This window comes from Elephas maximus, chromosome 24 (assembly GCF_024166365.1).
Source record: "Elephas maximus indicus isolate mEleMax1 chromosome 24, mEleMax1 primary haplotype, whole genome shotgun sequence".
NCBI classification, from domain to species: Eukaryota; Metazoa; Chordata; class Mammalia; order Proboscidea; family Elephantidae; genus Elephas; species Elephas maximus.
This window is the reverse complement of record NC_064842.1, coordinates 14,814,409-14,826,857: the sequence shown is the minus strand read 5'-3', so window position 1 is coordinate 14,826,857 and position 12,449 is coordinate 14,814,409. Positions and strand designations below refer to the sequence as shown.

The 12,449-nt window shown below is 36.7% G+C and overlaps 1 protein-coding gene across 1 annotated transcript in view; it reads right to left on the bottom strand.

The window, feature by feature from the left end:
- Window positions 1-12,449, bottom strand: part of DNAH14 (dynein axonemal heavy chain 14) — a 379,927-nt gene that overhangs the window by 155,195 nt on the left and 212,283 nt on the right. The window contains exons 42-43 of the mRNA XM_049867924.1: window positions 5,039-5,123; window positions 2,414-2,643 (exon numbers count right to left, since the gene is read on the bottom strand). Of these exons, the coding sequence (XP_049723881.1) occupies window positions 2,414-2,643; window positions 5,039-5,123 (315 nt within the window). The remainder of the gene's footprint in view (window positions 1-2,413; window positions 2,644-5,038; window positions 5,124-12,449) is intronic.

The window sequence follows — 12,449 nt, the reverse complement described above, 5'->3', positions numbered from 1 at the left end:
CTTTCTTAGTATCCGTTTTCTTAATGTGTTTTAGACATTTTGTTTGGAGGCTGATTATGAGTGGGAGGTTTTTTTGCCTTTTGTTTCCCTTTCTCTAGACTGGTGGTTTTACAGTTTTATGATTGCTTCCACCTGTCTCTCCTCCCCTTCCAACATCCCTGTCCTAAACTAGGTTTTATATTGGTATTTCAGATGGTGAAACAGTCTCTCATATCCATTGTTTTGAAATAAACAATCTAACTGCATGAATAATTAACTTGCCTTTACGTTTATGGGCAGAAGAAACGTAGCATTAGAGGTATTTTTGGCTAATAATAATAATAAAAAAGAAACAGTTTATTTACCTTTTGCAGTTAGAGTCACAAGAAAGCTGATTCATTAGCTTCAATAACAAATTTAACACAAAATGCTTAGTGACTAAAAGTTAATTTCCATAGAAAATAACATAAAATCTTTGCCATCCAGATGCATTAAATGGAACCTTTTACAAACAAACTCACAAAAAACTTTAGGAGTTACATCAAACTGGTAGGATTTTTTTTTCAGTGTGTTTATTGTGCTTTATATGAAGGTTTACAGAGCAAATTAGTTTCTCATTAGACGATTCATGCACATGTTTTGTGACATTGATTATTAACCTCACGACATGTCAACACTTTCCCCTTCTTGACCTTGGGTTCCCCATTACCAGCTTTCCTGTCCCCTCCTGCCTTCTTGTCCTTGCCACTGGGCTGTTGTACCTGTTTAATCTTGACTTGTTTTATGGGCCTGTGTAATCTTTGGGTGAAGGATGAACCTCAGAAGTGAATTCACTACTGAGTTAAAAGGGTGTCTGGGGGCCATACTTTCAGGGTTTCTCCAGTCTCTGTTAGACCAGTAAGTCTGGTCTTTTTTTTATGAGTTAGAACTTTGTTCTATGTTTTTCTCCCACTCTGTCTGGGACCGTCTATTGTGATCCCTGTCAGAGCCATGCACCAGTGGACCTCCAGTTGAGCAGCACAACACTGCCCATCAAGAAGGGGTGGGGGCAGCTCACAGGGCCATGTGGGCTGGAGAAAGGAAAGGAAGGAAGGGAGAGAAAGAGAAGAAACCAGAAAGGAAAGAAAACAAAACAAAAATGGCACTCAGGGAGCCTCCTGGAGGAGGTGGTGTGGACTTGGAGATGCCATGTGCCAGTAACTCTAACCGAGGGGTGTGGCACAGCCTGTCAAAAAGGCGTGGAGACAGCATATGGGGCTAGGTGAGCCAGAGAAAAGAAAGAAAGGAAGGAAGGAGGAGAGAGAGAAGAAACAAAAAAGACAAAAAAATAATAAATGAAAAACAAAACAAACAAAAAATGGTACTGAAGGGTCCAGCTGGTGGGTGAGGGGTGAACCTGGCTGCAGTGAGCTAGTGTCTCTCCAGCTGAGCAACTGTGGCTTGTTGGAAAGTGGTGGAGGCCTCATACAGGGGACAAGGGTGGGGGTGGGAAAGCTTGTATCCCTAGTTACCAGGTTCTAGTTACATGGAGTTGTCTCCTGTTGGGAGCTCCATGAAGTTGCTATCCCATGCTCCCTGTCTGTGTTCATTGAGATGGCGAATCCCTGATAGAGAATCTCCACTTCATAGCTCTCCTTGTTCTCTGTCAGTTTCTTATACCATTTGGTACTTGATTGAGTCCTTTATCCCTTCATTTGATGCTTAGGGTTCCAGGACTGATGTTTGTATCTGTTTTGCTTAATTTTTTCAGTCTTTGCTGCAGAGGGACAGCATAGTGCGTCTGTCTATAGCACCATGTTGGCTCCGCTTCCAGGATTTGTATTTTGCAGAATGCTTTAACTCTCATTTTTATTTAACAAGGTTCTTCTAAATATATTCATGTTCAATATTCTGTCTCTTTTTGGCACCTTCATTATCAATCTCAAAGTTCCTTTAATCAGTAACAGCTAGTTAAAAGGGTTACTGTTTCAAATTATTAGAAAGTGTTCGAATGTATTGGAATACATTCCATTTGTTAGAACTGATTCGCAAAGCATAAATACTAAAGAAATCTAAGACAATAAAATACTGTAGAAATTTTTTTTTTTTTTTTAAATATTAGGTTATAATATTCTGCCTCTACAATAGTTCCTCTGGCGTGGTAATATGGATAATATAGATTTAGCTACACCGCTGATGGGCAGCTGTTCATATGTCAAGGCTTCATCTTTGTTCTTTTGCTCCTACTAGGCTCAGAGCTTCTTGTAGCACCAAGGATCAAAACGGAACACAATTTCCTTAGTCTCCTTTCATTGAATAGAGGGTATTGGGGCACATTTATTAGCCTCTTTTACTCTTAATCTTTACATTATAAAATATAGATCTAATCAATATAATTCTTTATAACCATAGAGAGTTTTTAGTTAATAGTCTAAGCATGCTTATTTAAGCTTACCTCCTTGAGCATTGCTTTCGAACAATTCACGAACAAGGTTGTCAAAATCATAGGTTACTTTTGCAAGAGAATCAGGTTCAAAACTTGAACGAAATAGTATATTGTCTTCATGTTCATCTTCACGTTTTAAAGTTCCTCCAAATGCCCAAGTAAATGCAAACACAAAAAGCTTTTGAATCATTACTGTTAATCTGTCGGGATTTTTCTCCAGATACCATGTACTTTTAGCCCTAGGTAGACACGGATGGAAGGGCGAAAGTTAGAATTTTCATAAAACAATTCTTTAATTTATTTGAATATCATGCCAAAGTTTCATTACTAAAAAATTTAATAGAGTGAAGTATCAACATGAAAGTTTTAGAGTTACTGTATACTTTTCCTTTGATGATAATCATATAAATTACACAGTGCTACTGTATTTTTCAAGTACCTTATGTTTAAGAGATTTGCAGTCAACCTTTATTTTATTTATTAGGAGATATGGTTCACTTTTAAGTCAATTTATTAACTGTGCGTTAACCTGTCTTTTGGGAAAGAATATGATCTTACTCTGTGTAAAAAGACTTAAATAAATAGTCCTTAATTCAGTCCTACTTTGAGCCAAGTCCTAGAGGTTGATTTAGTTTAAACTAGCTAAAGCCAGGGTGTATGAAACCAGGGGGACTCTTTTCCAGTACGGGTCAAATCAGATCATACCTCGTCTGCAGAACCCTGAAATTACTATAGTGATAGAACTGATAGTGATGGGGCTGAACAAGAGGTTTGGGTCCAATTTGAAGACATTTTGAATAGCTCAGAATTTAGTATTACCATAAAATTATTTATAAATTATGAAAAACCTAAAAATGTTACTGAACTAAAATTTACTAGCAATCATTAATGTATAATGCATGTGCACAATTCTATTTGAAGTTTCTAGTCAATTTCAGGAGTTTCCATAATTCTCCAAATATTTATGAACAAAACAGACATGATCACTTTCCCAGGACCAAAAAAAAAAAAAAAAAAAGTTAACCCACGGTAAGTGCAAAGAATGAAGAGTCCAGAGTATCATGAAGAATAATAATAGAGAATAATTAAGATTGTGGGAGTCAGGGAAAACCTCTTACCTTTGAATAAGCAGCAGTTAAATTGAGACCTGAAGAATGAGTGAGATTTGGCAAAATGTAGGACAAAGAGCCTTTTGAGCAGGAGGAATACATGTGCTAAGACTATGGGGTCAAAGGAGCTTGGCTATTTGAGGAATTGAAAAAAAAAAACTAAAAAAAGCCAGTGTCATTGAGGCACAGAGAGAAGGTGAGCCTGGAAATGTAGGTAGGAGCTTTTCAAGCTGGGCCAAGTTTTTTTTCCTCCTGAGTGCAGTGAGAAACCACTAAATGGCTACAAAGAGAAAAAAAAAATTCTACTTTATGTTTTAAAAAGATCAAATTCTTGCATCTGTGTACCAGTAGACATGTACAACCACACTAATCACAGTAATACTTGCAACGGTAGAATGGATAAATAGACTGCGGTATACTTGTATAATGGACTACTAAGCAGTGAAATGGATGAATCACAACTATGTAAACAATGGATTAATCAGAAGCACGTGACGCTGAGCAAAAAATGAAAGTCATGAAAGATCATACAGAGTGAGTTCATTTGCTTAACATTCAAAAACGTGCAAAGCTAAACAATATGTTGTTCAGGAATATATTAATCAATGAAAAATTGAGGACAGTGGTTATCTCAGATGATGGGCTTGTATAAAATTCAGGATGGTACACAGAGGGCTTCAAAGATAAAACAATATGCTTTTTATATAACTGGGTAGTGTGTATGTGGAGTTTGTGGTATCATTATATTTTACATGTATTTTATAAATATTCTTTTATGGCTACTCACTATTTAATTAAAGAAAAAAATCATCTCTGGTTGTTATGTGGAGAATGGACCGTAAGTGTAAAGAGTACTATTGGGGAAATCAATTGGGAGATGACTGCAACGGCACAGGCAAGAAAAGGTGGCGGTTTGAACTACGATGGTGATAGCCAAGATGTACAGAAGTGAATGGGTTGGAAGGCAGAGCTGACAAGTAGAGTAGAAATGCTCTGTCATTCAAAAGCAAAGGTGCAACGAGTGTCTCAGGGACCCATAATGACATCTAGGAAGGCCTAGAAAGTAACCGTCCTGCCGTAAAAACAGCAGAAGATATGCAGAATAATTTCCACAACTCTAATTTAATAAGCATTTACTACGTACCAGGCGCTAGGCTACACATCCAGCACATCACGTTGTTAGTCCAGCTTTGACAATGAGGAAATCAAAGCTTAAAAATATTTAGTAACCGGGTCAGTATTTTACAGCTCATAAAGGATTCGTGAAGTAAATTCATGTTGATTTTATTCCTTTCTCAAATATGTACAGAGTCTGGACAAATGTATTCACATAATGTCTATTTTTTAAAAAACTGGCACCATGACTGGTGATCTTGTTTTAGATATATAAAGGACTCTAATTTGGAATAAAGTAAATTTAAGTGGAGTTGATACTACAAAATCACAAAAGTGCTGGTTCACTGACTCTCTGAAGGCCTGGCAGCCAGTAGGTACTAAACATATTCGATGAATGAATGTAACTGACCTCTTTGCAATAGCGTTGAATTTGACAGATGCTTTTGATTTTGAAGGATTTGTCTCCACGATTGAAGTGTCTCTCAAATCATCATCTTAAAGAGGAAAGGGTATTTTTCCATGATTAACAATCGACCTAACATGTAGTGATTAACTAATGAAGTTTAATCTTTAGCATTGTTTAATTTGAGAATTGCCACTGGAGAACATCTTTGGTTACACAGACAGTGTCTTAGAGTTACCTTGTCAGACCAAACTGGGAATTACTTTCCTAAGGAAAAGAGGAACAGTGGATGACCCTATATTTGCCTGAATTGATTCTTATTTATCCAAAGTATAAAACTGCATACTTTTGCTCTTTATTCTCTTCTTGCAACTTTTTCATAAATTTTAAATTGTTCCAAAATGGCAAGTTTAAAACATTCAGGTATCTCCCAAAACAGTGCACATTGCCAACTAAATAAATAGGTACGAAAATAAAGTGAAGCACTAAAAAAAAACTGCATGATCTCAAATAAGAAATTTATCAAAGTCAACATCAAACATGTGCACTTTAAGCAGGTTATAGCTGTCTCCCTCCCACCCTCCATCACCTCCCTTTTTTTGTCCCAGTCATCTTTTCCATTGGACACAGAGAGAGAATGGTTTATTCATACCTCATTCAAGCTTATTTTTCTTTTTATGTATTTGTTTTCTTTTTACTGAAATGACGTTTCCTGCAGAACACTCAGAAAATATTAAAAAAAAAAGTGCAGAAGAAAATAACAATAACCCATAATTCTACCACTCACAGAGAATAACCATTAAAACGTTGATGTTTTTCCTTATAGTCATTTATATAAATACTTTAGATTATATAAACACATTTTAATAATTTTAAACCTAAAAAAAACAAAAACAGACTTGGGATCTTATCCTCCTTTTTAACTTTAAGCCTGTTTTTATGTCATTAAAAATCCTTTGAAACATGATTTTGTTGCACCATAATTTATTAAGCCATTCTTCTACTGTTGGAATTCATATTATTGCTGTTTTTTTATTATAAATAATTCTGCTATAGATCAAGCTCCTTGTGCACAAATCTGTCTGCATTTCTCTGATTATCTCTTAATAATAAATTAATAATAAATAGAATAAGAGATACTAGGAGGAAGTATGTGAACTTTTTGGCATATATTGTCAAATGGCTTGCCAAGAAATATGGAAACCAATTGTACTTCAACTATGCTTCGCATATTTTAACTATCAATGTGTTTTGTCCTTTCAAAAAAGTCTTTGCCTATTTATTAGGTAAAAAACTTGTCCTACTTTCAAATAAAATTTCCTTTCCTTATCTGTAAGGTTAAAACTTTTAAAAATGTGTTTATTGAAAATTTTAGTAGTGTCAGCTTCCTGCTATAGTTAGCCAGGTGGAGCATAAAGTAAATCTGATAAATCTTGCTTCATCTCTCTAAAATAGAATCTTTCTGCTTTACTGAATGATGCCAGAGAAATCATGCCTAATATTAACTGGGGTTTAGGTCCTAATACATAATACTAGCCATAATCTCGTTCAGCAGGTATAATATACAACAAAACACCAAATATTTACCAAGGAACTTTTTAAATCAAAGATATACAATCTCTAGAACCTGATGAGGTAGATGACAGTCTTTTGCAACTGTGAAAGACAGCTGAACTCCTGTCTTCCACTAGATGATTACCTGAGACCCTCAAGGAAGCTTCTAATCCTTCCCTGTCATTTTCAACATAACACAACAAGGTCATGGTTTCTGCTCTTAAATGAGCCTGCAGTATAAAACTGTCAATTTATTCTACTTCTTGATTATTCTGCTTCTTATTTCCTGCAATGGCCATTCCAAACCTTTATCACTTACCTCAGATGAAACTTTCACACCTCCCTGAAATCACTAGACGACTTTGGCTCTTATTTCACTGGAAAAATTGAAGTCATTGGGCATGATCTCTTTCAACTTTCCACATCCCTTCCCCAAAACATTTTTTTTTTTTTTTACTAACTTTTATTAAGCTTCAAGTGAACGTTTACAAATCCAATCAGTCTGTCACATATAAGTTTACATACATCTCACTCCCTACTCCCACTTGCTCTCCCCCTCTTGAGTCAGCCCTTTCAGTCTCTCCTTTCGTGACAATTTTGCCAGCTTCTCTCTCTCTCTATCCTCCCATCCCCCTCCAGACAAGAGTTGTCAACACAATCTCAAGTGTCCACCTGATATAGTTAGCTCACTCTTCATCAGCGTCTCTCTCCCACCCGCTGACCAGTCCCTTTCATGTCTGATGAGTTGTCTTCGGGGATGGTTCCTGTCCTGTGCCAACAGAAGGTCTGGGGAGCATGGCCGCCGGGATTCCTCTAGTCTCAGTCAGACCATTAAGTTTGGTCTTTTTATGAGAATTTGGGGTCTGTATCCCACTGATCTCCTGCTCCCTCAGGGGTCCTCTGCTGTGCTCCCTGTCAGGACAGTCATCGATTGTGGCTGGGCACCAACTAGTTCTTCTGGTCTCAGGATGATGTAGGTCTCTGGTTCATGTGGCCCTTTCTGTCTCTTGGGCTCTTAGTTGTCGTGTGGCCTTGGTGTTCTTCATTTTCCTTTGCTCCAGGTGGATTGAGACCAATTGATGCATCTTAGATGGCCGCTTGTTAGCATTTAAGACCCCAGATGCCACATTTCAAAGTGGGATGCAGAATGATTTCATAATAGAATTATTTTGCCAATTGACTTAGAAGTCCCCGCAAACCATGTTCCCCAGACCCCCGCCCTTGCTCCGCTGACCTTTGAAGCATTCATTTTATTCCGGAAACTTCTTTGCTTTTGGTCCAGTCCAATTGAGCTGACCTTCCATGTATTGAGTGTTGTCTTTCCCTTCACCTAAAGCAGTTCTTATCTACTGATTAAGCAATAAAAAACCCTCCCCCACGCTCCCTCCCTCCCCTCCTTGTAACCACAAAAGTATGTGTTCTTCTCAGGTTTACTATTACTCAAGATCTTATAATAGTGGTCTTATACAATATTTGTCCTTTTGCCTCTGACTAATTTCACTCAGCATAATGCCTTCCAGGTTCCTCCATGTTATGAAATGTTTCACAGATTCGTCACTGTTCTTTATCGATGCGTAGTATTCCATTGTGTGAATATACCACAATTTATTTACCCATTCATCCGTTGATGGACACCTTGGTTGCTTCCAACTTTTTCCTATTGTAAACAGAGCTGCAATAAACATGGGTGTACATATATCTGTTTGTATGAAGGCTCTTGTATCTCTAGGGTATATTCCCAGGAGTGGGATTTCTGGGTTGTATGGTAGTTCTAACTGTTTAAGATAACGCCAGATAGATTTCCAAAGTGGTTGTACCATTTTACATTCCCACCAGCACTGTATGAGAGTTCCAATCTCTCCGCAGCCTCTCCAACATTTATTATTTTGTGTTTTTTGGATTAATGCCAGCCTTGCTGGTGTGAGATGGAATCTCATTGTAGTTTTAATTTGCATCTCTCTAATGGCTAATGATCGAGAGCATTTTCTCATGTATCTGTTGGCTGCCTGAATATCTTCTTTAGTGAAATGTGTGTTCATATCCTTTGCCCACTTCTTGATTGGGTTGTTTGTCTTTTTGTGGTTGAGTTTTGACAGAATCATATAGATTTTAGAGATCAGGGGCTGGTCGGAGATGTCATCGCTGAAAATTCTTTCCCAGTCTGTAGGTGGTCTTTTTACTCTTTTGGTGAAGTCTTTAGATGAGCATAGGTGTTTGATTTTTAGGAGCTCCCAGTTATTGGGTTTCTCTTCATCATTTTTGGTAATGTTTTGTATTCTGTTTATGCCTTGTATTAGGGCTCCTAGGGTTGTCCCAATTTTTTCTTCCATGATCTTTATCGTTTTAGTCTTTATGTTTATGTCTTTGATCCACTTGGAGTTAGTTTTTGTGCATGGTGTAAGGTATGGGTCCTGTTTCATTTTTTTGCAAATGAATATCCAGTTATGCCAGCACCATTTAAAAAGGCTTTCTTTTCCCCAATTAACTGACACTGGTCCTTTGTCAAATATCAGCTGCTCATACGTGGATGGATCTATGTCTGGGTTCTCAATTCTGTTCCATTGGTCTATGTGCCTGTTGTTGTACCAGTACCAGGCTGTTTTGACTACTGTGGCTGTATAATAGGTTCTGAAATCAGGTAAAGTGAGGCCTCCCACTTTCTTCTTCTTTTTCAGTAGTGCTTTGCTTATCTGGGGCTTCTTTCCCTTCCATATGAAATTGGTGATTTGTTTCTCTATCCCCTTAAAATATGACATTGGAATTTGGATCGGAAGTGCGTTAAATGTATAGATGGCTTTTGGTAGAATAGACATTTTTACTATGTTAAGTCTTCCTATCCATGAGCAAGGTATGTTTTTCCACTTAAGTATGTCCTTTTGAATTTCTTGTAGTAGAGCTTTGTAGTTTTCTTTGTATAGGTCTTTTACATCCTTGGTAAGATTTATTCCTAAGTATCTTATCTTCTTGGGGGCTACTGTGAATGGTATTGATTTGGTGATTTCCTCTTTGGTGTTCTTTTGTTGATGTAGAGGAATCCAAGTGATTTTTGTATGTTTATTTTATAACCTGAGACTCTGCCAAACTCTTCTATTAGTTTCAGTAGTTTCCTGGAGGATTCCTTAGGGTTTTCTGTGTATATAATCATGCCATCTGCAAATAGTGATAACTTTACTTCTTCCTTGCCAATCCGGATACCTTTTATTTCTTTGTCTAGCCTAATTGCCCTGGCTAGGTCTTCCAGCACGATGTTGAATAAGAGCGGTGATAAAGGGCATCCTTGTCTGGTTCCCGTTCTCAAGGGAAATGCTTTCAGGTTCTCTCCATTTAAAGTGATGTTGGCTGTTGGCTTTGCATAGATGCCCTTTATTATGTTGAGGAATTTTCCTTCAATTCCTATTTTGGTAAGAGTTTTTATCATAAATGGGTGTTGGATTTTGTCAAATGCCTTTTCTGCATCAATTGATAAGATCATGTGGTTTTTGTCTTTTGTTTTATTTATGTGATGGATTACATTAATGGTTTTTCTGATATTAAACCAGCCTTGCATACCTGGTATAAATCCCACTTGATCAGGGTGAATTATTTTTTTGATGTGTTGTTGGATTCTATTGGCTAGAATTTTGTTGAGGATTTTTGCATCTATGTTCATGAGGGATATAGGTCTGTCATTTTCTTTTTTTGTAATGTCTTTACCTGGTTTTGGTATCAGGGAGATGGTGGCTTCATAGAATGAGTTGGGTAGTATTCCGTCATTTTCTATGCTTTGGAATACCTTCAGAAGTAGTGGTGTTAACTCTCTCTGAAAGTTTGGTAGAACTCTGCAGTGAAGCCGTCCGGGCCAGGGCTTTTTTTTGTTGGGAGTTTTTTGATTACCGTTTCAATCTCTTTTCTTGTTATGGGTCTATTCGGTTGTTCTACTTCTGAATGTGTTAGTTTAGGTAGGTAGTGTTTTTCCAGGAATTCATCCATTTCTTCTAGGTTTGCAAATTTGTTAGAGTACAATTTTTCATAATAATCTGAAATGATTCTTTTAATTTCATTTGGTTCTGTTGTGATGTGGTCCTTCTCGTTTCTTATTCAGCTTATTTGTTTCCTTTCCTGTATTTCTTTAGTCAGTCTAGCCAATGGTTTATCCATTTTGTTAATTTTTTCAAAGAACCAGCTTTTGGCTTTGTTAATTCTTTCCATTGTTTTTCTGTTCTCTAATTCATTTAGTTCAGCTCTAATTTTTATTATTTGTTTTCTTCTGGTGCCTGATGGATTCTTTTGTTGCTCAGTTTCTATTTCTTCAAGTTGTAGAGACAGTTCTCTGATTTTGGCTCTTTCTTCTTTTTGTATGTGTGCATTTATTGATATAAATTGGCCTCTGAGCACTGCTTTTGCTGTGTCCCAGAGGTTTTGATAGGAAGTATTTTCATTCTCATTGCTTTCTAAGAATTTCCTTATTCCCTCCTTGATGTCTTCTATAACCCAGTCTTTTTTCAGGAGGGTATTGTTCATTTTCCAAGTATTTGATTTCTTTTCCCTAGTTTTTCTGTTATTGATCTCTAGTTTTATTGCCTTGTGGTCTGAGAAGATGCTTTGTAATATTTCGATGTTTTGGACTCTGCAAAGGCTTGTTTTATGACCTAATATGTGGTCTATTCTAGAGAATGTTCCATGTGCGCTAGAAAAAAAAGTATATTTTGCAGCAGTTGGGTGGAGAGTTCTGTATAAGTCAATGAGGTCAAGTTGGTTGATTGTTGTAATTAGATCTTCCGTGTCTCTACTGAGTTTCTTACTGGATGTCCTGTCCTTCTCCGAAAGTGGTGTGTTGAAGTCTCCTACTATAATTGTGGAGGTATCTATCTCACTTTTCAATTCTGTTAAAATTTGATTTATGTATCTTGCAGCCCTGTCATTGGGTGCATAAATATTTAATATGGTTATGTCTTCCTGATCAATTGTCCCTTTTATCATTATATAGTGTCCTTCTTTATCCTTTGTGGTGGATTTAAGTCTAAAGTCTATTTTATCAGAAATTAATATTGCTACTCCTCTTCTTTTTTGCTTATTGTTTGCTTGATATATTTTTTTCCATCCTTTGAGTTTTAGTTTGTGTCTCTAAGTCTAAGGTGTGTCTCTTGTAGGCAGCATATAGATGGATCGTGTTTCTTTATCCTGTCTGTGACTCTCTGTCTCTTTATTGGTGCATTTAGTCCATTTACATTCAGCGTAATTATAGATAAATAAGTTTTTAGTGCTGTCATTTTGATGCCTTTTTATGTGTGTTGTTGACAATTTCATTTTTCCACTTACTTTTTGGGCTGAGGCGTTTTTCTTAGTAAATTGTGAGATCCTCATTTGCATAGTGTTTGACTTTATGTTAATTGAGTTGTTACGTTTTTCTTGGCTTTTGTCTTGAGTTATAGAGTTGTTATACCTTTTCGTGGTTACCTTATTATTTACCCCTATTTTTCTAAGTAAAAACCTAACTTGTATTGTTCTATATCGCCTTATATCACTCTCCATATGGCAGTTCTATGCCACCTGTATTTAGTCCCTCTTTTTGATTATTGTGATCTTTTACCTATTGACTTCCATGATTCCCTGTTATGTGTATTATTTTTTTTTTTAATTAATCTTAATTTGTTTTTGTGATTTCCCTATTTGAGTTGATATCAGGACGTTCTGTTTTGTGACCTTGTGTTGTGCTGGTACCTGATATTATTGGTTCTCTGACCAAACAATATCCTTTAGTATTTCTTGTAGCCTTGGTTTGGTTTTTGCGAATTCTCTAAACTTGTGTTTATCTGTAAATATCTTAATTTCGCCTTCATATTTCAGAGAGAGTTTTGCTGGATATATGATCCTTGGCTGGCAG